The sequence below is a fragment of the Elephantulus edwardii genome, unplaced genomic scaffold, assembly GCF_000299155.1.
Source record: "Elephantulus edwardii isolate Elephantulus edwardi_28Jun2011 unplaced genomic scaffold, EleEdw1.0 scaffold00126, whole genome shotgun sequence".
Lineage (NCBI taxonomy): Eukaryota > Metazoa > Chordata > Mammalia > Macroscelidea > Macroscelididae > Elephantulus > Elephantulus edwardii.
The window spans coordinates 8,918,406-8,946,396 of record NW_006399876.1 but is presented as its reverse complement, the minus strand read 5'-3'; the positions used below and the strand labels follow the sequence as shown (position 1 = coordinate 8,946,396).

Here is a 27,991-nt window from a genome sequence, read left to right as displayed (position 1 = left end):
GCGAGCGGAGGCCCGCGCCGAGGCCCGCGCGTGCGTGCAGCCTCTCGCCGCCGCTCGCTCGCGCGCTCAGGCGGGCAGGCTGAGGAGACTAGTCGCAGCCCAGCCGCCGCCGCGGGAGCAGCTCGAGTCCGCTCAGCATCGTGTGATCCCGTCACCCCCACCTCCCTCACCCCGGCCCGGCCATGGCGGAGCGCGGAGGGGCGGGCAGTGGTCCGGGAGGCGCCGGGAGCGGCGGCAGCCAGCGGGGCTCCGGGGTCGCCCCGTCCCCGCAGCAGCCACCAACGCCGCAGCAGCAGCCGCCGCAGCAGCCGACGCCCCCCAAACTGGCCCAGGCCACCACGTCGTCCTCGTCCACCTCGGCGGCGGCCGCCTCCTCCTCGTCCTCGTCCACCTCCACCTCCATGGCCGTCGCGGTGGCCTCGGGCTCCGCGCCTCCCGGCGGCCCGGGGCCAGGCCGCACCCCCGCCCCGGTGCAGATGAACCTGTACGCCACCTGGGAGGTGGACCGGAGCTCCGCCAGCTGCGTGCCCAGGTGAGCGGCGGGCAGGCGGACCAGGGCCCCCACCCCGCACCTTCCAGCCCACCCCCGGGGGGAACGACCCCCGGCCGGCCGCCCCCTGCAGGCCTCGGGGCTCCTCGGCGGACCCGCCTTCCCCGCCTGGGCGGGACCCCCCTTCCCCTCCGCGGCCGCCGGGACTCCCAGGCGGGCCTTCCTGCGCTCGGGGTCCCCGCCTCGCCGGCGCCCGGGGGCCGTGCAGAGCCTCCCGGGGTGCGGCGCCGATCGCCGCGGATGTTAGTCTCTCCCACCATCCCCAGCCGGAGCCCAGCCCGCCGCCTGTCACCTTGTGCGGCTGCAGCCCGGGGAGTAACCCCGGGGACTTGAGTTGGGCTCCGGCGCCTCCGCGCTGGCAGCCACGCCCGTCTGACCCGGCGCTGAGCGCGGCTTCGGGTCCAGCTGGTGTGTGACCGGGGCGATCTATTTTTTTTCTTTCTTTCTTTTTTCCTTCCTCCTCTTTCCCCTTGGTGACTGGCACCCTGAAATGACTGCCTCCTTCCTGCATCCGACCCCTTCCTCCGTCTCTTACTGTCATCTGGGGACTTCCCCTCCCAGTGGCAACGTAAGCCAGTTTGGGATCTTTTCCTGGCTGTGTGTCGACAAGGCCATCTTGCTTCCCAGCCCTTGGGGTTCAGCGAGCGGATCTGCGTTGACTCCGTGGGTAGACAGGAGTTGTGCGGCTGGCTTTGCCCAGGGAGCCCGAGCAGTGCCTGCGGGGCGTTCTTTTTGTCACCTCTGGTCGGAGTTGATCCTGCTGCCCAGAGCCCCGGGCTCTCCTTATCTGCCTGCCAGCAGGGGTGCGGGGTGCAGGCACAGCTGGGAGCATTGCCTGTATCACCCACAGATCTGCTTGTTTCTTCCACTTTCTTTGGAATTGTTGTGCATGAAATTATATATACATACGTTTATAGTAATGTATAAAAAATGACAAGTATATCTCTGTGCTTGACTCAGCTTAGGAAATAGCTAGTCCTGGGGTGCTCCTGACCACAGCCTGCCTTCCTCCCACAGAAGTAAACACTGCTCTGAATTATGTGTTCATTTCTCTGTTTGTTTTGGTATTTTTTTTTTTTTAAATTGTAGTTTTACTACCCTGAACTCTTTTTTGGTTCACCCTGAGCCCTGTTCTTGGTTCCGAATGGTTTTGAATTTGGCATAAATGCTGTCATACTGGCTGAGCTGGGTGACTTGTTTTAGCATGTGTCTGTTAAGTTGGTCAGAATTGTTAGTATTGATACTCTAGTTTAAATATTTTCACTACTGTGTAATAGTATGAAGAACTCTGTGTGTTCTCAGTGAACACTTAACATAAACCACAAGGCTGTAATTATTTTTGTCGTGGACTCCTGCTGCTGCAAGTGCTAAAAACGTTTCTTTAGAATCTGTGCATCTATATGTAGGTAATAATGGGTTAAAAGGTGGTCTCTCTCTCTCTCTCCCCCCCCCCCTCTCTCTCGGACTCTGGTGCCTTATGTGTTGCTGCTAACTGAAAGGTCAGTGGTTTGAATTTCCTCTCTGCTCCTTGGCAGTAAGATGGGTAGTCTCCTCCTATAAGGATTTATAGCTTTGGAGCAGCACCATAAATCAGATTTGACTTTGTTGCACTATTACTCAGAAGGTTGGCAGTTTGAATCCACTAGCCACTCCATAGGAAAAAGATGAGACATTCTGATCCTGTTAAGATTTATGGCCTTGATAACCTGCTGGTGAGGTGGATTCTCCCTGGGGGCAGTGGGTTTGGCTTTTTTTACTTTTTTTTTGTGTGTGTGTGTTTTGTGTATAGCATCATCTAGTGAAGTTCTATATGTCTGTGTGCTCTGTGTGGAATCGCTGCTCACAGGATTGTGTGCAATCTGGAGCTTCACTAGATCATGCTAGATGGTTTCCTACTTGTCCCCTCTGCTCTTCATGCCCTTTGCGGGTCATTGATTTTAGCAATTTAGATTGTGTCTGTTTTGTCCTCTTCCTCCTTTCAGGTAATCTAAAGCCACATTAGTTCACTTACTTTGGCCACGCTGAGACCAAACTCAAGTCTGGGAGGTTAGTATGTGCTGGCGTGCACCTCTCTGTTCCACTCAGGCCTCTTTTCTTACAGGCCCATCGATAGCTGAAGTGTGTTAATAATCCTCTCCAAACATGAAATCACGATGTCCTTCCTGCACTGGGCCAGTGTTAGTAAGGCCTGCCTGCCTGTTCTTCCTTAACATCTGTCACCACGTTTGCATGGTGCTATTTGGACAGCTGCCTTCTCTAAAGGCATAGCCGTTTGGGGAGAAGCTGTGTATAGCACAAGAGGATGAAGAGTTACTGATGGCTGCAGATTGCTCATTTGCCCTTAGGTCTCTTGGTCACTCAGTAGCCCATGTAATAAATGATTAGCCCAGGAAACAGACAGACATCTGGATCCGGTGGATAATTCTCATACTAACTTGGTGTGAGAGACTTAGACTGGCTGCATGTGGTCATGTGCAGGGCGCATGCAGTTATGTCATGTTTACTGACCAAGCCTGGAGATTGTCAGCTGTCCTTCTCGTCTTTGTTTTCCTGCCGCTTCTCTTGTGCCTTCCAGCTCCTTGTGGAGAACTTGTGCTCCTCAGAGCATGCAGCCCTACGGTGGAAAATCACTCTCAGTTGGGGAGAAAATGGCCTGCTTTGGCCTTTCCAGTTATTGAAGTCATCAGTGAATTTGCGGTCTCCTCACTGAACTTGTCTGTAGTGTTAAAAATGTACTGTCGATGTGCAGATGTTGGATATAGCATAAGGATGAAAGTATTTGGCTCACAAAGCTCAAATGAGTTACAAACATGTGAGATGTGTACACTTAAAAAATAGAAGTATGATTGTAGATCTCAGGTGGTAGATGAATAAGAATGTTGTGGGCGTCACTGTTGTGAAAATGTGATTTGGGGTCCAGCCTTTGGCACAGAGAGTGGTTTGGGAAGTTGACTGTTAGAAAGGCCATGCACCTTTTCTTGATCTCTACAGAAATATAATCTGCTTTTGAAAAGAAATACAACACAATTTTTTTATTAGATCTTTAAGTAAACATGAGCATTGTTATAGTTGTTCCTCAATTAAGTGCTCGTTCTTATTTAATATCTACTACATTTCTTCAACAACCTGTGTTATGCAGATGACACAACCCTGCTTGCTGAAACTTAGAAGGATCTGAAGCACTTGCTGCAGAAGGTCAAAGATGGCAGCCTTCAATATGGATTAAAGCTCAACATCAAGAAAACAAAGATTCTCACCACGGGGCCAATTGGCAGCATCATTATGGATGGTGAAGAGATTGAGATTGTTAACAGTTTTAGTTTGCTTGGTTCCACAATCAACATTCTTGGTACTAGCAGCCAGGAAATCAAGAGACAAATTGCCCTGGGAAAGTTGGCAGTTAGGGGCCTCTCCAGAGTACTGAAGAGCAATGATGTCAGGTCGGAGATTAAGGTGAACCTGATCCGGGCCATAGTCTTTGCAATTGCGTGATATGCATCAGAGAGCTGGATAAGTAACTAGGGATGATACAAAGAGAATTGATGTCTTTGAGCTGTGATGCTGGAGAAGAGTGTTGAATATACTGTGGACTGCTAGGAGAACAAAAAGGTTTGTCCTAGAGAGGGTGAAACCAGGCTGCTCCTTGGAGGCAAGGATTCTGAAGCTTCGTCTGGCATAGTTTGGGCATGTTGCAAGGAGGGACAAATCTTTAGAGAGGGGCATCATGTTTGGGAGGGTAGAGGACTAGCACAAGAGAGGAAGACCCTCAATAAGATGGATTGATTCAGTGATTAGGGTAAGGGAGTAGGTGTGTTGGAGACGGTAAGGTTGGCACAGGATAGAGCAGGGTTTAGGGCTCTTGTACTTAGGGTCATTCTGAGTTGCAAGTGACTCGATGGCATAGAACAACAACGACATTTCTTCAGATCTGTGTTCAGAGGCTACAAATTGCGTGGGAGGAAAGTGCCCACCGTTCTCCCTTAGAATAGCTGGTGAATTCAAACTGCCCATGTTTGGGTTGGAAGTTGTTGTTGATTGCCTTGAGTCGAGGAGCTCCTTCCTCAGATCCGTAGACTTTTTGCATAAGTAACCCAACATTTGCCAAGTCAGTGGTTTTCACCTGTATGTAGTTTTGTTTTTTTAAAACTTTTTATGGATGAATATCATACATATAATTGAATTTAAAAGAATGAAATTGTTCTGTTCATGTCAGTTTTACCATCATTTTTAAAAAGAAAAAGATTAGCACATATCCATGGTTAGGAGCATGAGTAGTACCGGAGAATGGAGGGTGAACAGCAGGAACCCCTAGTCCCACTCCTGCTCACTGTCTGCAGTTAGGTAAACACTGTGAAGCAGACTTGGCCTGTAAGATTTTGTTACAAGAAAGTGAAGTCATTTTTGTTCTTTTATAAAATTTGTGGCCTTAGATGTTGGTATATATTGCTTTCTTTTCTCCCCATGAGCACAGGCTCCAGGATGCTTTGATGTGTTATGCGTGGACAGTGTGATGCCCACTGGGGACCTGGTAGCATGTTGCTTGATGTTAAAGGTGGGCTTTCAGAGTCTTATTAAAGATTTCATCCTTTCAGTGTTTGTTTGCATGGTGATTTTTTCCTGACACTCTTGTCTCTTTTGGGTGCTGTTGTTGGAGATGCCTAATAATCATTAGACTTCACAAGCATATGGACTCTTCTTCTGGCCTGAAATTGATGTTTAGGAGGTGAAATATGCTCTGTGATGTCACTCACAAACTGTGTCATCCTTTGGCTTTCAGTAAAAGGACATTTGCATATTATCTGTAGGTGTACCTAGGGAAGGAGTTCAGGCAGTTATCAGTCACAGATCTCCTTAGATCATCATGTTTTTTTAAAAAGAACAAAGATTTAACTGAGGTTAAGTCTCAGGAGACAGAGGAGGTGACCATAGTGAAATGGGCATGACTGGCCTGCAGCAATGGAGGTATTTTGGGATAGTTGCTCTTTTCACCACAAAGCACCAGGCAAGTCAGAATCTATCGCTCTGTGTTCCTACTGGCAGGACAAGCAAGCCCTTCTACACTGTAGGGTTTTTTTTATTTTTTTATTTTTTTTTTAGTTTTTTTTTTATTTTTATTTACTAGTTGGGAGCACTTTTAATTACCATCACTTTAAGACATAGATGAAATAACTTATGTGGATCCACAAGAGAAAGCACTTTTTAGATGCTAGGGGAGAAATAAATGTAATTGACAAAATGTAATTACATAAGAGGTAATGAAATGTAATCCGAGAGACCTGGTGAAATTTCTGTTATTTCTCAGGCATTCAAAATAAAACCAACCCTGTTACTATCAGGTCAAATTCGGACTCATCTCAACCCAGTAGACCAGAGTAGAAGTGCATCATAGGATTTCCAAGGCTATAATCTTCAGAGAAGCTGCCTGCCTCATCATTTTCCCATGGAGCAGCTGGTAGTTTGAACCACTACCTTTTTGGTTAGCAGCTGAACTATTGCTACTGTGCCACTGGGCCTCCTTCCCAGCCATTTTTTTTTTAATCTTAAAAGCGTGTTTGTACTTTTACAAGATTTAAATTTCACACTGGGAGTGTCAGAATAGACTGTCTTCTCTATCAGGGTAACATTATCCATCGTTCCTGTAGAATCTCAGATTTCTCAGGTTGGACAGAAGATGACTTTCAGAGTCCATTTTACCTGTATTGATTTACAGATTTCTCAGACACATTGGTGGCGAGGTGATTTTTTTTTTAAAGCTCATTTTCTAGTGCAACAATGAATGAATGAAAACCCAAAATCTCTGTAAATGTTCGTTAAAATTAATAAAATTTAATAATTAAGAAAAAAAAGCTCATTTTCCAGTTTCTCAGGTAAGTCACTGTTATTGTTGGAGTTTGCATCGTTGGCAGTGAAGGAGGTGCAGCTTGGCCAGTGTGTGGGCTGGGTCTTTTCACTTCCTCACCTCGGGAGCTTGTCTTGTCTTGGTCTGGGCTTGAAGGCGTTGATGCAGATGCAGGCTCTGTGAGTGCTCTGGAGTTTGGAATTGGCCTGGTTTGTCCCAAGGTCATCACATTTGGGAAATACTTTGGGAATCTAGGATAGCTATGAGAATTACACATACGTGCTGGTCTTTTTCCAGTTCAGGATTTGGGGTCTAATTGAGGGCTGAGGGATCAGTTTGAGGGATCTTGAGAAAAGTCAGTTTGAGGTTGGTCTTAGGACTTCTCACTGGGCTGGAATTGGACAAGGTGGTTCCAGATTGACAAGTGCTGACAGGACCGTTTTGTCTCTCCCGGGATGGAGGGGAGGCCACCTTAGCTTCTGACAGCTTTCTGGAACCAAGACCGGTTCCAGAGCCTGGGCATGAACCCTGGAGTGTTCCCCTGTGACATTCCCCGGACTGTAGCCTGATGGGAAAACTGATGGCACCTGGATTCCCTTTTGCCACAAAATCCAAAGAAAGGGAATCACCACTTTGACCTGTACTTGGCTTTTCCTCGGAGGGTGATGTAGGAGTGAAGACCGGCAAATGATGATCCCTTGTTATTTAGTTTATGTCATTCTTATCACAGTTGCTTAAAACATTCCATTTGACATCCACTTACTTTTAAGATCATGAGCTCTTTTATCTTTTAAAGCCTCACTATCCAAAACAGTAACCGCAATACATGTGGCTTTGAAATTGAACTTCAATACAAATTTAAAACTCTCTTCGGCAAATGTACTGGCCACATTACAAGTCTCACTCTCTGCTGTGGCTTTGGACTGGACATGGCAGATCTAGAACATTTCCAGGACTGTGTTAGAGAGAAAATGACTTACGTATGGCACGTCTAGTGTTACTGTTTACAGAGAGAACAATAGCTAGCTGCCCTTGTGGTCACTCTGACCCATGGTGACCTATCATTCCATCCTGGGTCATCCTCACAACTACTCACATGTTCTAGACCATCTTGCGGTCACTCCATCTCACCTAGAGGCTCCCACTCCTTTGCCGACCATCTGCTTCACCAGACAAGTCCTAGAACAGCTGCAGACCTCTCCTGATGATGCATCCAAAGCTAGGGAGTTAGACAGGGCTCTGTTCTGATTCACAAGGTTTCCTTTCATTGCCTAATCTTTGGAAGTAGTTTGTTTGCCTGGCCTTTCTTACTCGTCTGTCTTAGAGTACACGCTCTGATGAGTCCTGTCCATCTTGGATGACCCTACATCACAGTCACATACAAGCCACCACAGTGTGATGTGTTGACAAAGACCCACAGCATTTCTGGCACTGTCAGTGGCACTGTCTTAGAATATTGCTTAAGTGTGGCATTTTTAATGTTAAGATTATGATTTCCTTCTTATTTTTTCCATTAAGCAGAATACTTTTGTCTTTTTAAAAGGATTTGAAAATACCCGCTTGCTTTACTGTTTCAAAGACCCGTTGGTTTTCTTTTTTTTTTTTCCTTTGAAGGGTGATACCTTTGAGTCTCTTCTGCTGCTTCTGTAGAGAATTTGCATCCTGGCTGCTCCCTGCCATTTGTTCCTCACAATTTTAGCTCTTAGTCATTATCTGCTGGGAAGGAGTCTGAAGGCATTAACACCAAGATGGCTTTTCGATGGTGGGATTGTAGGTGAATTTAGGTTTTGTTTTTTACTTTTTTTTTTTGGAATCTCTAAATATACTACAGAAGAGACCAGCATATGTTATTTTAAAAATGGATATCTCCTTGAATATACTAAAAACTACTGAATTGTACCCTCTAAGGGGAGCTGTAGTGGCCTAATGGTAAGGAGTTGTGCTGGCAACCCAAAAACATGCAGTTCAAATCCACTAGGTGCGCCATGGGAGAAAGATGGACAGCCTCCTCTCATGTGATTTACAGCCTCTGAAAACCCACGGCAGGGTCAGCTGTGAGTCATTTCTGACTCCACAGTGCACAACAACAAGAGGAGTATATTTTGGATATCAGTAAAGCTGCCTAGAAAGTTCATATTGAAGGAATGTGGTACATGAACGAGGAGATGCAGACTAGAGGAGCGTGCACCCCACGATTTCTCCCCCTTTTTGATTCTAGAGTTACTTGTCTGTTGAGCTTTTGGTGGAAGTTTCTTTTTGTGGGTAATAGAAATGGCAGTGAGGTGCTGCTGGTGGGTTTATGGACTCTTCTAGTGTCTGCGCAGCCTCTGCCGGACTCTGGTTCTCTAGTGACGCTGGTGATCAGAACGTTTGAGTTGAGTTCAGGCTTTGCCAGTTTTTCTGACGTGAGGACTCTGCTCCTTTCTGCTTTGGGAGTGATCATCCTTGTCATCTCTCCGCTGACATCCTTGCCATCTTTTCAACATTTTCAGTATTTTGAGGTCTGCACGCGTAGACACTGGGGAATACCATAGATGATGTTGGCTATTTTTTAAGATAACTGACCACTTAGTGACCTGTGGGGTAATTTGTCCTGTGTGTTTAGAGTGACCTGAGACAGACACAGATTTAGAATAAAAAAGCCAAACCCTCTAACCTTGAGTTCATTCTGCTCGTGGCAAGTCCATTAAGTTTCTGAAACTAAATCTTTATAGGAAAACACTACCATATCTTTCTCCCTTGGCAGCTGGAGGAGTCAAACTGCAGATCTTTCAGTTTGTAGTCCAACACATAACACTACGCTTTCAAGGCTTTTTATCAATACAGTCAAGAGTTGAGTTTCAGAACTTGATTTCTGCACGATCCCTGTTTGTAGACTATAGAACCTCTTCAAATGACATTAACTTTTCAAACCCTTAATGGGAACACAATTTTCCTGGTAACATTGCAAGTATAATTAATAAATGAATTGGCCCTGAAAAAATTCGGGTTGGCCGTTGTGTAGAGTAGCCCTGGCAGCTCAGTGGCTTAGTTCTCAACTGCTAACCAAAAGGCTGATGTTTCAAGCCTACCAGCCTTCCTGTAGCAGAGTGCCACATTCTACCTTTGTAAACATTTCACAGCTTTGAGTTGGAACCGACTGGATAGCAGTGATGTTTTTGGTTGTGCTTAGGTCTGCTGTTGGTAGGTGGAACTGATCACAACTCCTAGCAACCCTTTGAACACCAGATCAGAACCTTGCCCTGTCCTCTTCTGTCCTCTGACACGTTAGAGCTCATTACAGTCCCAGTGTCACTATGCTTATATATAGAAAGGGGGGTTTCTTTTCTCTTGCCCTCCAGATACATTGTGTGTGTGTGTCTTTGAGTTTCCATTTGTTCCCCTTACCAGATGGATACTCTTTGTAGCAGTTTATATGGGATACACAAGAGCCTTAACTCATAAGCCAATCATTTATTTGATTCCTTATAATCTTTTCCCCATCTCTAGTTTAAAAATGACTTCAAAAATTAAGGAGTAGCTTTCCCCTCTTGTGTCTGTTTTATTGTACCTTCCAAACATACTTCACACATTGTTGTTGTTATTATGTACCAGAGAGTCAGAACCAACTTATAGCTGACCATCTTGCAGCTTTTCAGAGGATGTAAATGGCACCTGAAGAGATAGCCTGTCTTTCTCCCACTGAACAGCTGGTGGATTTGAACCTTGTGCCTTTGGGATGGCAGTGAAGCTCCTTACTACTAGGCCTCCAGAGCGGCCTACTTCACATATGTTGTTGTTGAGTACCATTGAATAGGGTCTGACCCGTAGCTGCTCCTCTAGCACATTTTCAGAGGCAGCTAATCACAGAGGAGGAGGTAGATTCTGTAATTCTTCCCATCCTTTGCCATTTCAGGCTTCTCTAGGAAGGTGATCACTTGTATCAATTCAGAATGATATTTGCAAAATGAAAAGCAGATCACACCACTCCCTTCTTCTAAATTTCCCTATTTCATTCACTTATAAATGCTTATAGACCGGTTGGGGTGTGCCACAGGGAGCTCTGGAGGTGTTGTTGGTAGCAAGCTGCTCTAACCCAAACACTGAACACTGCTGGTGGTTTGAATCCGTCAGAGGCTCCATGAGAGAAAGATGGGCAGTACTCTCCTGTGTGATGTACTTAGAAAGCCAGCGGAGAGTTAGTTCTGACTTGATGGCAGTGAAAAATGAGAGAGAGAGATGTGTGTGCCAAGAGTAAAACCTTTGATTTCATAAGTGTGCATTCTAGTGGGAGGAGACAAGAGATGTCATCAAAATAGCTTTCCATCCTGTTGTTGTTGTTGTTATGTGCCATTGAGTCGCTTGTGACTCATAGCGACCCTATGTACAACAGCCCTATACTGTGCTCTGTCCTGTGCCAATTGCACTGTCTCTGACACTCCCATCTCAATTATCCCATCCTAGTTAGAATAAAACTCCCTTTGATGATTTAGAAGGTACTGCGAGATCTGGCCCCTTCCTCTATCTTTGACCTCATCTTGCACGCTTCCCCTTGCTCTTGGCTCCAGGCAAGCTGGGCTTAGTGCTCTTTATTCTCACCCACGCTGTCTGTTCCCTCTGCCTGGACGCTCTGGTCACCACAGAGCTCGCTCCCAGTGCCATTCAGCTGACCTCCCCCTTGGAAGCGGCCCTCCCCACTTCATCACTTCTCTGTCGCTTTTTCTTTTTAGCTACCCATCATCTTCGGAAATAATCCTGTTAATTTGTTCCGTTACTTTATAGGCACTGAACAGCCACATCTGCCAGATGAGTGAATCTGTTTTTCTTTCAACTGCTTGTCTACTTGTGATGTTTATTGAATACATATCTCTTATACACAGTTTTGACAACAAGTATCTGCCGAGTGTTTCTCCACGCAGTGCACTGATCTAGCAGCAACAAGCATGCTGACACAGTCCCTTCTCTCTGAGGGTGCACCTTTTTGTGAGGGGACACAGGCAGTAAACCTAATTAGATCTAGAAAGAATAGTGAGGCAGTGAGTCGTTCATGACGAGAAGTAAAGTGGGGAATAGAGAGGGTTGGGAAGGGCTGTTAGAGGCAGGTGTTCAGAGGAGGCTTCCAGTGTTGCTGATGTCATCAAGCGAACCGGACTAACTGAGCACTTACTGGATGCCTCATAACCACCAGACCCGCAGCCAAAGCCTCTTTTCCCAGAACAGCGCATTGGGGCCTGGTGAGATGAAAGCACCTGTACAAGTTTCCACATGTGAGGAGTGAGTGCACCTGGAATTTGAACTCATGATTGTCTGACGTCAAAGCTGTGTCTCTGTTTAGACTTAACTCCTAAGCTCTGTCTGGTTCTTGTACTTGACAGACTAGTATTGAACGCCTTGGACTTTGCTGTGGTGAAGTTGGAGAGTGAGAGGCTGTGTAGCTGAGTGGATCCGATCTGCATGAATTTCTGAATTTGAGTCTCGACTAGAATGCTTACCTTTTAAGTGACTGTGGCCAAGTGAATGAACCTTTCTGTGCTTTAATTTTCCCATCTGTAAAATGGGCATAGTCATAATTCCTGTTTTTCTTTGGGTTATATGATAATTAAATGAGATTAATGTGCTGCATTCTGCTTGGTTCAGGTCCACCAGATGCTCCACTGGAGAAGGAGGGGCAATCTTCTCCTGTGCCAGTCTGATCCAACTCGACAGTACACAACAAGAAAAAACAAATGAGATTAATGCATGTTAGTCAAGACCTTATGTGGCACAAAGAAAGTACTTGGTAAATATTACCAGTTACTGTTATTGCCACTCTTTCTTGTTTATCAGCCTTCCTTGTCGTGTATTCCCCTTCCCCCAAACAAAATAGATCACAAGAGTGAAAAAATAGCTTTTCTTTCTAGAACCAGGACATCTTTGTTTACATGGTGATTTCCTCAGTGGGCCCAATCACAAGGTCCTGGATTCATTTTAGGCAAAGATCCTGCCAAACCCAAAGCTTAATAAACTAGAAAGTCAATGCAAAATATTTTGGTTCTCTGAAGAAGTGGCTGGGTCAGGATCCTGTTTCTACATCCTGCCAGCTTATGTGAGCGGAAGAGATGATGAAGGCCCCGCCTGCAAACCACAACTTTGCTTTAAGCCAACTTGACTTGACAGCTTCCCTATTCTACCTGCTGACTTCTTTAGCTCTGTTTTGGCAGCCAGAAGAGCCGCTAAACCAGTTTACAGCTAGCCATTTATCGCTAATAAAAGCTGAGCAACTCCTAGGAAAATGAGGATTTAACTGAAGCTGATACTTTCTCTTGTCTCTCTAGAGTTGTCCTTTTTATATCTCAGATTTAAATAAAAAAGAATGTCTTTCTTTTTTACTAGAGGATTCTGATTGTATCTTTATGGCCTGTCTGGAAATATTTGGATCTTTGTTCATTTTCTCCCCCTCTAATAAATGCATGCCAAGACTGTTCCCCCCCGCCCCCTCCCATTTTATTTAGAAACCTACAAACCCTATATCAGGAGGTACCTGTTTGTGGTCTACCTGTGAACAAATAATTCACAGTGTTTCTTGTTGTAAACAGGATCTTCAGAGTTTAATGAAGAGTGAAGACTGATGAATTTGTGTGTTTGTTATTTTAGTCTTGTTTTTGAGTCTTCTAATTAGTATCAGTGTGCCTTCTCTTTGCATTGTTTCTTGTAATAGACATGAGCTGAAGAGCCAAGTAATCAAATATGTGGTCTCTCAATGTCTCAAAGTGGTAGTAGGCAGTATACTTAGAGAACATGAGATTCAGCGGTGGGGGAGACATTTTTGCCTATGTACATCCTGGTCAAGGTGATGTTCCAAAGAGGTAAATTTGCTGAGAGAGCTTAGGGTAGGTGTTAATTTAAAGTTGTAGGGAGTGAAAAACTCTCTATTAGGAGGTACTAATCAATAAAGCTTAGATTCAGTGCTTGGTTAAATGCATTTTTTATTACTCTGGGCAAGTGGCTTTTTCCCCCTGGTATTTTAAAGTGAAGATACCTTTTCTTACTTTATTGATTTGTTGTGAAGAAAAATGAAACGATTGTAAAATGTATGAGTAGCAGCATTTTTAGAAACCATTACCTTAACATCTTTGGACAATGTCAGTGAAACTATGAATATGACAGAATAATATTTGTACTGTGGTAGAGCTGATTTACATTAGTCATAATTACATTGTCTTCACAAGTAGGTTTTTGGCACTTGGAGCTCAGTGGAATGCTGCCATGCAATCTACCTTTAAGTTGTGTTTAATACAGCTTTCTCCTCCAAATTCGAATGCGTGCAAAGTAGTCAGCAGCATCCGGTCCTCTCTGCCATGCTGAGGAGGAAAAGGAATAAGCAACTCTGAAACCAAGATCCCCTGGGAACGTGAAAACTCTTGTGGCTATTAATGGATTTAATTGTATTTCCTCTCTGCCACCAAAATGTGCAATAAATTGTTTATGCCCTTTCCTTTAGTGGGGAGACTTGTTCATTAAATGTACGTAATATCATTATCGCTTTGTTTTTTATTACTTGTAGATAATTCCCTCCATTTTTCTTTCTTTTCTTAATTTATAAAATAGTTGTAATATTACCAAACATTGACCTTTTGAGTGACTTTTCTATTCGTGGAGAAGAATGAAAGTATCATCTTGTTGGGACTAGGATATAGTCTCCTAAGTCATGATTCGAGATTATTTTCTAAAAAGCTTTCTCGTAGCTTGATTTGGTGTGCTCTGGGCTCAGGCCACGTGATGTGTTTACTTGTGCTGCAGAAGGGCCTGGTTCACAGCCAGCCTCCATGACAGACAAATGCCTCAGCGTGTTGAGGCCTCATCTTCTGTGAATTCACTTAGAGATTTTTTTTTATAGGAGAAAGATTGTTTGGCATGATGGCTCTGTTTGCTTTTGGTTTTGTTTGAAGCTTGTTCCTCAGGTATTTCCTCCTATTATTATAATATACCTAGAGGAAAAAAGTCAGCAAATTGCTGCGATCTCTTCAGAACAGTTGTTAGGTGCCATCAAGTCTACTGTGACTCATTGTGACCCTGTGAACAACAGATGGAAACCCTGTCTGATTCTGTGCCATCCTCACGGTCTTTATTGACCCCTTTTACGGTCCCTGTGTCAGGCTTTCTCACTGGGGATCTTCCTCTCCTTTCCTGACCTCCCACCTTTCCCAGCATGGTGATGTCTTTTTCCAAGGACTGGCTCCTCCTCACATCATGCCCAAAGGATGTGAGTTGAAGTTCACCATCCTTGCCTCTAAGGAGCGCTGTGGTTGCCATTCTTTTTTTGGCAATCCATGGCATATCGAACATCATAATTCAAGCTGTAATTCAAAACACATCATAGTTCTTACATAATTCAAACACATACATTTTTCTCAGTCTTCTGAAGACATGCTGATCTTAAAAATACTGGTTTCTTATTTGGCTGCACTTCACCATGTGAATTCAAATAAATCTTTTTAACTCTTCTTCCTGTTACTCGTTTCTCAGTTACTCATTTGGTCAGCAGCAGTGTATCTCTCCACCTTCTATGCCAGTCACCATCTAGGCACCAAAGAAGGGCAGTGCACGAAACAGTCTAAGATCCCAGCTCACTGGGAGGGTGCCTTCTAGAGATAGGGGAGTAGCCAACAGTAAACCAATAAATAAGTGATATGGTGTTCAGTGGAACAAATGAAGTAGGATAGTGGAGTAAGGTAGGTGGAGGGCGGGAATGTTGTAATTTTAAACCAGGTGGTCTAGTAAGGCAGAGATCAAGCTACATGGAACACACATTAGACAAGTCAGGTGAGTGTAGGGGGAAGAGACCTCCAGGTAAAGCGAACAAGGACAGGAAAACTTTAGGGACAGTTACGAGGCCTGTTTGCTTGGAGCCATGAGAAAGAAGGGTAAAGCTATTGTGAATTCACAATTCTGAATTGACAGTTGTGAATTCACAGGCAGAGGCGAGAGTGCTGGATCTTTTTTGTGTACATATTTATTTTTTTCATGGTTGCACATTTTCTCTCCCTCCCCAACCCCAGGATGCTAGATCTTGAAAGCTGCTTTAGGATTCTGGGTTTGAACTTGTGTGAGATGAAAAGCCTTTGGGAGTTTCTGAACAGAGAAGAGACATAATAATGACTTCTAGCTTTAATACAAAAACTAACAATTGCATGTAGCCATACAGAAGAGTGGGAGTGGAAGCAGGGAGTCCAGCTGGGATGTGGTTGTGGTGATCTAGCTGAAAGATGGTTGACCTGGACCAGGTGCTGGAGGTGAGCAGAAGAGAAGCTTCTCTGTCCAGCTTCAAAGATTTCTTATTGATTGGATTTGGAGTATAACAGAGAAAAGGACCTGAGGATGACGCTAGGACTTCATGAATGGCTTTGCATCGGTGCACATGGAAGCAGTGATACTGGCGTCTCTTTATCCTAGTGCAATCATTTGGGAATGAGACAAGTAACATTCTTCAGCCTCTTGGAGCTTAGTTTCACTTTTGCCATTTGTTTTTAATTAGAAATTCCCTTGAGACTTTACTGGATGATGGAATACAGCATGGATTGGCAGTGATTGTGTTGGAAGGATGTGGTGATGCTCTTGGAGCGACCATCCCCACATCCTTTATGGTTCTGCTGCCGTATTTGCTGTGTTGGTAGCTGCTCTGTGATCCTCACTTGGTTTGTGTTTTTCATGCGGAAGATGTAGCACAGAAGCCATTAACAACTGTAGCACAAATCCTTTGTCACTAGCCCAGGGAAATTGAAAAAGCCAGAAACTTCTGTTTTTCTAAATGAGTGGTTTGCTCCAGCAGCCAGCCTGCCTGGGCTTCCTGGGAGCTCTTCTGCCAGGAGGAGCCTTGCTGCAGAATGATCTAATGTGTGTGATCTTGAAGGTGGAGCTATTTTTGAAGGAGAACAGAAAAATAATAGGGCCCTTGCTTGTGAACACCATGCTGGATTTTTACTGATTTTAAAGGAAAGAGATCCACTTAGATGTTGCAGTGTAGACTCCTCTTTGATTCCTCTTTTGCTCACCACACCTAGATCGAGTTTATGATAGATATATTTAAGCAGTTACTCTTTAAAATGGCTGCTTCGTTTTTCTTTCTTTTAAAAAAATTTTTAGGTAAGTGCATTGCTTATCTTGTAATTTGGACAGTGTGAACAGTGTGATGCAAAAAGTTACCAAGTTCAGGAATTGAAGTTCTTTAAAAGAGATTGATTGGCCCAGCGACTGCAGCCGTGGGCTCAGGCTTACTTGCAGTGGTGAGGAAGTCTGGGGCTGAGAGGGCTGGGTCAGTTGCTCAGAGGGTCGAAATGAGTCAGAACTGGTTTGACAGCAACAAACAACAACAGCACCAACAATGAACATTCTTTTATTTCGCTTTCATTTTTTTTTATAGACTGATGTTTTATTTTTAACTCGTTCTCAACCTTATCAGATTTTGTTGCTTCTTTACCATCCTGAAAGGAAATTATCAGATACTATTTATCTCTACTTCTACTGTATCTTGACCCCAACATAAAGGAACAAATAAGATGAAGGGCATTTGTGAGAAAATGCATTAGCGTATGTACGTTCTCAGGAGACATGTGGAAGCAGAGCCGCAGGTGTGTGCAGCCTTTCTTAGCTTTATCTCTGCGATGACGCCTATAAATAGAGCCTGGTACATACATAGTGTGGGCGACTCCGATGGTATGTGGCAACGCTATTGGTGAAAGGATTTTTCAAAGTGATGAACAAATATAAAGTTCTCCAACAAAGTGTAGTCTTTTCTTCATTTATTCCAGTTACATTTCTGGAAAAGTCAATGTTAAATTGAAGAAAAAGCCTTATTGTGTCTTTGTAATGTTTATTTAGTTTATACTTATGAAAGAGAAAGTATGAATTGCTTATTTCCATACACGTCCAGTGAGACCACAAGCAGATTTGTTATGAAACTAATGAAGCGGAAGCCTGTAGGCCCTTCACTCACACAGGCTACATTCAGACCTTTATGCCTAATCTAATCAAGAGTAAGTGAAGATTTTTATTGGAATGAAGTGGCTGGTGTGAATGGTTCATGCACCTGGCTGCCAGCTGAAATGTTGGAGTTTTGAGTGTGCTCAGAGATCTCCATCTGAAAAGTCAGCCGTCGGCTCCCCTTTGGAGCATGGTTCTACCCCAATATGTGTGTGGGATTGCAAGGAGTTGATTCAGTGGCAGTTCAAATCAACCTCATTGCCATCAAGCTGGAACCTACACATGGCTGGCCCCGCAGTAGGTTTTCAGAGGCTGTACATTGCGAGGGACATTGTTCATCTCTCTCCCTCAGAGCAGCTAGTATATTTGAACCACTTGTCTTTGGGTTGTCAGCGCAGCTCCTTACCAGCTAGGCCATGACCACTTCCCCAGTGGAAAGTGTTAGGTGCCGTTTGGTCAACTAGAACTCACAGCCACCCTGAGAACAAAAGGTCTGATCTTTGTGCTGTACTGCTCAATGCTCATCATCACTGATATGTTTGAGCCCATTGTGAAAATCACTGTCATTCCATCTTGTTGGGGATCCCTGCCCCTCTCCCTTTCCCAGCATGTTGTCTTTTTCTCAGAACTGCCCCCTCCTGACAAGCATGCCCAAAGGATGCTAATATTCAATAAGAAAACCAAAGCTAAGCCCATTGGCTTGAGCTGATTCTTGCTGCTGGCAGCCCTGCAGGGCAAGGTAGAACTGTGCCGTAGGGTTTCCAATGCTATAACTTTGCAGAAACAGACTGCTGTGTATGGTGGCTGATGGATTTGAACCACAGGCCTTGAGGTTTATAACCAAGCACTGTAACTACTCTACGACCACAGCTCCTAAATGAAGAAAAGTATGCATATAATAAGGAAAGGTTGATTAATTTTTTTAAAACTTAACATCACCAGGACACATATCAAGAAACAGAACATTACCAGCCCCCAGAACGTTACCACGTACCTCCCGGCTGACCACTGCCGCCCCTCCAACCGGCGATAATTGTGACCTAACGTTTATCAACACAAATTAGTTTTGCCTCCTTCATGCTTCTTACATCATGCACTCTTTTATGTTCAACATGTTTGCGTGATTCATCCACATTGTTGCCCATAATTGCCATTTTTCTTTTCTTTTTGCTGTATAGTGTTCTGTTGTCTGAATACATTTACTTTGTCAATCTCTTTGGCTGTTGTGCTGCTGGCCACGTGGGAAGTTCCCGTTTGGCGTTGTTCTGGATCTTGCTGTCATGAACAGTTCTCACATGTAGGATCAGGACACTTCCAGTCACCAGCTCGCTGCTGTCCTCCACCACCTCCACTGGGGAGTCCTCCTTGGCTCCCCCTACCACTACCACTACCTTCATAGCCGACACGGGTCCTCCCTGCCCTCAGCCTCCTCTTCTGTTTCCACCACCTCAATTGAAGTCTGCTCACTAAATAGCAAAGGAGAGCTTGTTAGGATTTCTAGAGAATTCTTTACCATCAAACCAGTAAGTAGCTGCTTTAGCAGGAGATGGGTCATCAAATGCGACTGCTGCCCTTTATCTTGTCTGTTTTTCCGTCTGTGTGCAGATTAATCATGGGTTGCCCTGTTTGCTTATTCATTTTAATAATACCTGTTTGCTTGAAGTATCAGCGATGGACTCAGTGGTGACATTCTTACCCAGGCCTTGTACAAAGATCATGTTGTTGTCAGAATTATCCAGTTCAGAGTCATGTCGTAATCCTTGTCCCTAGGGCCACCAAATTTATTGAAGTCACTATGGTCACTTCTGCCCATACTGCCTGCATGACTACCTCCATGACTTTGGGGTTCATAGCCACCACTGCTGCAGTGTAATGGCCGCCGCCACGGCCATGGCCTCCATGGCCTGCTATCCTCCTCCATAGCTGCCACCTTGGACCTGATTACCATGACCACCACTGCTACCACCCTTAGAGGGCTGATCATGGCCATGGTTACCTCCCCCCACCCCTCCCCACCGTTCCTGTTGTACTGGTTCTGCTGTCCACCATAGCCCCCAGTCATGGGCTGCCCACAGCTGCTGCCCTGAGAACTGCTTCCATAGCTTCCTGAGGTGCTTCTAGGAGCTGGCTGCTGGCCAGAGCCAGGATAAGAAAGCTGCTGTCCATAAGATGATTGGGAACTCTGGCTACTACCATAGTCGCCAGTGGGGAGCTGACAGTGCCATAGCCACTCTGGATCTGTCTATAAGAAGAACCGCCTTTTCTATGAAGATGGCGCCGAAAGCGAAGAAGGAAGCCCCTGCCCCTCCCAAAACTGAAGCCAAAGCAAAGGCATTGAAGGCCAAGAAGGCAGTCCTGAAGGGCGTCCACAGCCAAAAAAAAAGAAGATCCGCACGTCACCCACGTTCCGGCGGCCTAAGACGCTGAGACTCCGACGGCAGCCCAAATACCCCCGGAAGAGCGCTCCCAGGAGAAACAAGCTTGACCACTATGCCATCATCAGATTTCCTCTGACCACTGAGTCAGCTATGAAGAAGATAGAAGATAACAACACACTTGTGTTCATTGTGGATGTCAAGGCCAATAAGCACCAAATTAAACAAGCTGTAAAGAAGCTCTATGACATTGATGTGGCCAAGGTCAACACTTTGATTAGGCCTGATGGAGAGAAGAAGGCCTATGTACGACTTGCTCCTGATTATGATGCTTTGGATGTTGCCAACAAAATTGGGATCATCTAAACTGAGTCTAGTGGGCTAATTCTAAATGTAATAAATTTTTCTCACCAAAATAAAAAAAAAAGAAGAACCATAGCTGCTCTGGCTGTAGCCAGACGTGTCTGCCGACTGGCCATAGCCACTGTAACTCTTGTCCATAGGGCTGGTTGCCCAGCTGGGAACAGCCCTGCCCAGGGTGGGTTGGATGGGCTCTAGCTTTGGGTCACTTGTTGAGTATAATCGGTTGAGACCATGTGTGCACATGCGTACACAAGCCATCAAGCAACGGGATCTCGGCACTACACCACCCCCTGGACTGACCCAGTAGTTGATATTCTTTTTATTCTTTATTCTGGTCATTCTGATTGGCCGTAAAATGGTTTCTCCTTGTAGTTTTTTTTTTTTTTTTAATTAATCTCCTTGTAGTTTTAATTTGCATGTCCTTGATAGTATTGAGCACTTTCTGATATTCTTATCAACCATTTTGACACCCTTTTAAAATTTTTAAAATGATACTGTTTTTGGTGAAAGTTTACACAGCAAGTTAGATTCTCATGTGACAATTTCTGCATGAGTTGTTCAATGGCCATAGTTTCATCTATTACATTGTGTCAATATCTTTTTTAATTGGGTTCTGTTTGTTGAATTCTCCATCCTCTAGTTTCCCTAATGGGATACTTCTGTCATTAGTTGTCTGTCTGAGTCATTAACTCGTCTTCTAACTGAGATGTCTGTCTCGTTTTTAATGAATTGTCAGGGTTCTTTCTCTTATGGAGATCTTCTCACAGCCCATGGGTCACCACTTTATTCTTTTAGTTGTGTTTTTTTTATGAATAGAAATTCTTACTCTTAATTTATCATTACTTTTTTAAATTAGCCACTATTTTTCTTTTATTTTTTACTGATTTATTTACAAAGTTTGAATACATACATGGTTTTTTACACCTGATCTTTTGCATTTCCTCACAGCCACCCCCTATCAGATTTCCTTCACAGCACCCCCATCAAATTATGTAACCCTGTGATTAACACTCCCCCCATCCCTGCCCATCCTCACCCCTCTGCTTCCACCGTCCCCCTCCTTGGATCCTCATACTCATTCTACAATAATTATTTTTTTAAAGGGGACTGAGTTAGTTCACTTAGCATAATGCTCTCTATTCCCTCCCAAGTTAGGTAGTAATGTACAAAATCATTGCTCCTATGTGCTGTGTAGTATTCCATTGTGTGAAATGTACTATCATTTCTCAATCCATTTGATTGTGGTTAGACATCTGGGCTGTTTCCATGTTCTTGTGATGATGACTAATGCTGCTGTGAACATTGGTGTACAAGTCTCCATTCGTGCCTCAGTTTTCATTTTCTCGGGGTATATTCCAAGCAGTGGAATTGCTGGGTCATGTAGAATTTCTATGTTCAGCTTTTTTTCCCTTTTTTCTTCTTCTGTGTACTGTCGAATCGGATGTGATTGGCACGGGAGGAGATTGCCCCTCCTTCTCCAGCGGAGCATCTGGTGGATTCAAACCACATACCTTAAAGATTGCAGCACAGCTTCTTGCCACTAGGCCACCAGAGTTCCTATGTTCAGCTTTTTGAGGAAGCACCAAACTGCCCTCCAGAGTGGTTGTATCATTTTACAATCCCACCAACAATGTATAAGAGCTCCTATCTTACCACATCTTCTCCAACATTTATTATTTACTGTCCTGTTAAACTTTGCCACTGGTACTGGAGTAAGATGGTATCTCATTGTGGTTTCGATTTGCATCTCTCATTGTCAGTGATTTTGAGCATTTCTTCATGTGTCTCTTGGCCATTCATATATCCTCCTCTGTGAAAATTCTTTCCATGTCTTTTGCCCATTTTGTAATTTATCATTACTTTTTGTACTTTGTGTCTTGTTTAAGAAATCTTGGCTTACTTCAAGATCATTCAGGTGTTCACTAATGTTCCCCACCCTTAACTCTGTTCTGCCTTTTTTCTGGACTTGCTAGTTGTGTGTGGTATGAGGTAGTAGGAGTGAAGATATGTCTTCTCCATATAAATAATTTCTGTACCTTTTATTTAATACATCATCCTTTCTCCACTGTAGTGCATTGTCACCTTGATTATAAATCATATGGCATTTTATGTGTAGGTCTGTTCTTAGACTTAATGGTCCACAGCATGCATCAGTTTGTTCTTTCAGATGTCCCACTGTCTCAGTCACTACAGCTTTGTAATGGGCTTCTTACGGTTGACGTGCGTCCCTTAGCCTTGCGCTTCCTCATGATTGTGTTGGCTATTCTCTGTCTTTTGCATTTTCTTAGAAACTTTGGGATTAGCTTTTTCATTTTCTTTAAAATTATTTTAGAGTTTTTACTAGGATTTCCTAAAATCAGTTGATTTGGAGAAGACAGAAATCTTTACAATACCCAGTCTTTTAAAATGCCCTTCCATTTATTACGCCTTCTTTAATTGCTTGCTAAGCATAAAAATGCTGTGCATCTTCCTTTACATGCCCAGGGTTTTCCTACTTTTTAATTTTGGATCTGATTTTGTATGAGGACCCTTTGGCTTGTGTACAGAGTCTGAATCTGCCCTGGGGACACAGCGTTTTATATGAAGGTTAGAGACCATGTGGGAAGCCAGTCAGTTTGTTACTAATTTTGTAGGACCAGAAGGTTCCCTCACCTGTGGGATGTAGGACGCCTCGCTTTCTTAGTTGTTCTGCCACTGAAAGCCCAAGAAGTCTCCGCCGTCTTGACACTCCTCCGTTGTGCTCCCTAGAGGCCTTGCCACCATCACTTTTGAATAATTTCGTTTACTTTTGCTGTTGTGAAACATACACCACGCCAGTAGCTTCTATGTGTACAGGTCAGTGATGTTGATTACATACTTCAGATTTTGCAGCCAGTCTCACAACTCCTTTTCTGAGTGGTTCTTCCTCTGTTAATAGAAACTAAGGTATTTATCTAATCTTTTGATATCTTCTCATCAATTTGATTTAGTGTTTTGTTGTTCATAGGTGCTGTGGAGTCCACCACAACTCATGTTGTTGTTGTTAGATCTTTTGAGTTGAGTACGACTCATAGTGACCCTGTGAACAACAGATCTGAAACCTGACCTATTCGGTCTCATCCTCCCACTTCCTGACACATTAGAGCCCATTGTAGCAGTTACGGTATCAGTCCACCTGGTTGAGGGTCTTTGTCTCCTTCATTGACCTTCCTCCCTTCCCAGCATCATGTCCTTTTCCAAGGAATAGCCTCTTCTAGAAACATGCCTGAAATATGTGAGGTGAAGCCTCATCATCTCTGCTTCCAAAGAGCACTCTGGATACTCTGTCTCCAAGACATATTTGTTCTTTTTGCAGGCCACAGAATGTTCAGCACTCTTCTCCAACACCCCAGCTCAAAGGCATCAGTTCTTCCTCTGTCATTCTGATTCATTGTCCAGCTCTCAGATGTATAACGAATGATCAGAAAGACCATGGCCTAAACCAGGTGCATATTAGTCCTCAAACTGACATCAGTACTCCTCAATAATTTGAAGAGGTCCCTGACTGCAGACTTTGCCAATGCAGTGTGTCTCTTGATTTCCTGACTGATGGTACCAAGGGTGTTAATTATGGATTCAAGTAAGATAAGTTTTTGACAGTTTCAATCATCTCTCCATCTATAATGATGTTGCCAGAATCTTTGTTTTCTTGACATTGAGATGCAATCCATATTGAAGGCTGTCTTCCTTGATCTTTTGCAGCAAATGTTTCAAGTCCTCCTCACTTTCAGCAAGCAAGGTTGTGTTAGCTGTATAATGCAGATTATTGATGAGTGTTCCTGCGATCCTGATGCCATATCTCTCTTCATAGTGTCCAGCTTCTCAAATAATTTGCACAGCATGCAGATTGAATAGGAATGGAGAGAATACAACCCTGATGCACCCCCTTCTTAAATGTAAACCACGCAGTGTTCCCTTGCTCTGTTCGCACAACAGCCTCCTGGTCTACGTATAGTTTCACATGAGCATAATTATGTGCTCTGGGAGTTTTATTCTTTTCTTTGTTAGCCGTAACTTTTTGTGATCTACACAGTCAAATGTCTTTGCATATTCAAGAAAACATAAATAGACATTCTTCTATGACTCATAGAGACCCAGTAAATGACAGAGCTGAACCTTGTCCTATTCTTCACCGTCTGTTGTGCTCAGGCCCATTGTGGCAGTTACTGTGTGAGTTCATTTTGTTGAGGACCTTTTTCCCTCTTTCTCTGACCTCCCACCTTTCCCAGCAGGATGTCTCTCTCCCAGAATTTGTTCCTCCTGAGAACATGCCCAGAGTATGTGAGATGGAGTTTCACCATCCTTGTCTCTAAAGAGCACTCTGCTTGCACTTCCTTCAAGATAGATGTGTGTGTTCCTTTGGCAAGGTATGGCATATTCAGTATTCAACGCTGTAATTCAGAGGTATGGGTTCTTCTTCTGTCATACTTATTTATTGTCCAACTCTCCCTGATGTTACATTGAGGAACACATAAAGTTTACTCATCCTTTTCTAATGATACTAACCTGGTCTGCCAAGGACCTCTTTCTCCTCTGTTTTGTTTTTCTCTTTGTAACTGATGAGTATTTTGTTGGGACAACTTAAGATTATGCCATTATCCTGTTTCTCTTTAAACCTCAAACTCCAGCATTATGTCTTATGACTTCTCCCTCAGTCAGTCACCACTGTGGTGGTTGCTATGTAATGCTTTTTCTGTTTTCATTGTTCCTTCTGTACTTCTAAATTGGCCTAATATAAAGAGACAGAGCTCTTGTGGCTTGCTTGCACTGTCAACCTGAAGGCACGTGATTGGAATCCACCATCTGCTCTGCAGGGGAAAGATGGGAAGTCTCTTCCTGCCTCTGAAACCCTGTGGAGGAGTGGTTCCGACTCGAAGGTACATGACAAGTATGTAAGGAAGAGCTTGTCCCTCTCCTCTCTTCTTTCTTTCCCTGCCTCCCCGTATGCACCCACAGAGTCATCTTTTATTCATTAGGCTGTAGTTTGTTAGTTGTTCATCTTGCCCCCAGTCAGCCGGTGAGTTCCTTCAAGCTGGCTTCTGAAGTCACTTGTACATGCATTCATCATCTTTTGAACATTTCCCAACTAGCTAATAAGATGGCCTGGCTCTGGCCTCAGCTATTTCTCTAAGGAGCTCTGGACATTTATAGGGGAGGATGGTCTTTAGAAAACAAGGCTTGGCAGTTTGTTGTGTTCTTTTCGACAGGGAGCATTGCTTTTAGGCTGTTTCATCAGACAGAGCCTCATCTGTGTATGTATTTGACACCCTGTGTCTTTGAGCATAAAGATACAGTCTCTTGGAGTCAGAAAACAAGTTGCAGTGATGCCTAAGATAGCAAAGGTTTCCAAAGTAGCCGTCTACTTTGCCAGTTTTAAGTAGTATATTTCTGAGTTACTTATTTGTGTGTAAAATAAAATGGAAAAAATCTCCAAAATTCCATTGCTAGTACCAAGGACAGTATTATCTTGCACATAAATCTGCAGTTTGGACAGAGCTCAACAGGGGAAAGCCTCTATGCTTTACTTAGCATCAGTTGGGACAGCGCAAAGGCTGGGGACTAGAGTTACCCAGACGCTGGCTCATCACGTGTCTGGTGGTTGATGCCATGCCAGCTGTTGTCTGGGACCTTTGTGAGGGCTGCAGCTGGAACACCTGTAGTCTGCTTCTCATGTGGCTGCCTGGCTTCCCTATAGCATCGTGGCCGGGTTCCAAGAGCACCCAGCAGAGGAGAGAGTGTGCCAGGTGGAAGCTGTTTCCAGTTTCTCACCCAGACTCAAAGGTCACCCCATGTCATTTCCACTGCATTCTATCCACTGTAAGCAATTCACTAAGGCCAGCCTATGTTCAAGGAGAGAGGAATGCCTTTCCAACAGATCAGCAACAAATGTGCAAGTAGGTTTTAAAACCAACACAGTATTTTAAAATATCTTATTATTTGAATGAGTGGAACAGCCTTTCATTCATTCAGTTGAAGTTGTTATTAGTACTTTTAACTAGTTTTGTTGAAAAATACATATAAAAGAGATGAGATCCTCTATGTTTGTATTTTAAGTCTTCTATTTTTTATTTCTTTGCCTTGTTTCTCATTTCTCTTCACTTTCTCTTACTTATTTTTGTTTTTCTTTTTAAATTTTTTAAAAAAATTAGTATTAATTTCAGTGAAAATTTACAGAGACTTTGGATTTCCATTCATTCATTGTTGCACTTTCTCTCCTCCCAACCCTCCCACCTAGTACACTATCCTCTTGGAAAAGTAAAAGAAAAATTCTTTCATTGTTTTACAATCCCTCCCCCCAGGTCCACTCCACTATACAGCCTTTGCTCTGGACTCCTGTCATGACAAAAATACCTAATAACTTTCCCTCTTAAACAGTTTTCTCCCTCATCTGTTCAATACAGTATACATTATTGAACCCGTCCTTCTTAGTCTCTTTTCAACCCCAAGGTCAGTCCTGCTTTACAACAGTGGCACCATGCAGTATTTGTCCTTTTGTGACTGAGATACTTCACTCAGCATAATGTCCTCCAGGGTCACCCATTTTGAATAATATTGCATGAGTTCCTTGTTTTTCAATGCAGCTTAATATTCCATTGTGTGAATAACACGGCTTCTCTGTCCATTCATTTGTTGCTCACTTTCTCTTTCTGCACACAACACCCTATTCTCCAGTGTGGTAATGCATGTATGTATTCTTCCATATTTTTTCTCTTTCCTAATATAATATAGACAAATGTACACTTACAAAGATATTAGGAATATTGTTTGAAAAAATCTTACTAAACCTTAACACTTCTGTCCTCGGTTTCCCACTAGACACTTTCTAGAAATCCCTATAAGCCAAGAGATTTTATTATAATGTTTTCCTTTTAGTGTCCACATGTATTCTGGTTTCTGATCTGGTTACACAGTCATATAAGAGCAGTGTGGGAACCGCAGTTAGCTCTTTAACTTCACGAAGGGGGAAGAGAACTCCTATCAGATTCAGCCCAGCGCTGATTCTGTGAGGTAGAGGTGAGCCATTTCTCCTTTCTCTGGCCTTTTTACATTTCCCGACACCAGTTATTCTCCCCATGATATTCTCTGCTTCTCAGCTGGGCTCCATAATTTGTTGCAGTAACCATGCAGAACTCAAGAGATGATAATCACAATTACGGAGTTTCTTAGGGAAGGAACAGGTTACATTTCAGGATCAGATATGACTGAGGATCAGTTCTTGGACAAAGACTGTGGTTTCTTAGCTGTATCTGCAGGTAGGCTGCTCTCTGGTCTTTAACTCCTTGGACCTCTCGGGCCAGCTCAGTCTTTCCCGTGTTCTGACAAGTGATACAAAGCCCTTTAGCTCTCCTGACAAGTGCCCAGAGGCACTCCAGTCCCCCAGCAAGCCTCCTGCTCAGAGATACTCAGCTCTCTTATTGCATCTGTGAAGCTCACTGTGAAGACTCCTTGTTCTGCTGTTACCATTTCTCTGCTGTCCCTTCTCACAGTCTTCCCTCCATTTCCTTAGTTATAGCCCTCTATCTGTGGTCTAGGAGGTTCCCAGTGCAAGGACTCCAGGTCCAAAGGACACGCTCTGCTTTGGCATTTCTTCTTGGTGACTGTTAGGTCTTCTCTTTCTATGTCTGGGAAGGCTCCTTTTAAGCCTAGCAAGATGGGAATTGACCAGTCCCCTCATTAGGGTTCCTTATACCTTTTTTACATGATCCCAATCCCACAGGGTTCCATTCACCTTATTGGTATTATTAGGGCACTGTCCAATTGCCTTGGTGGGCCATGTTGTTGTTATGTGCCGTCGAGTCGTTTCCGACTCATGGTGACCCTATGCACAACAGCCCTAAACCCTGCTCTATCCTGCGCCAACCGCACCGCCTCTGACACACCCATCCTGATTACCCCAGTCACCGAATC

General features: G+C 44.0%; 1 protein-coding gene across 1 annotated transcript in view; it reads left to right on the top strand.

The window, feature by feature from the left end:
* The first annotated feature begins 49 nt into the window (after positions 1-49).
* The window catches only part of PACS1 (phosphofurin acidic cluster sorting protein 1), a 218,902-nt gene continuing 190,960 nt past the window's right edge, over positions 50-27,991 (top strand). The window contains exon 1 of the mRNA XM_006893304.1: positions 50-532. Coding sequence (XP_006893366.1) covers positions 183-532 — 350 coding nt within the window. The 5' untranslated portion in view covers positions 50-182. The remainder of the gene's footprint in view (positions 533-27,991) is intronic.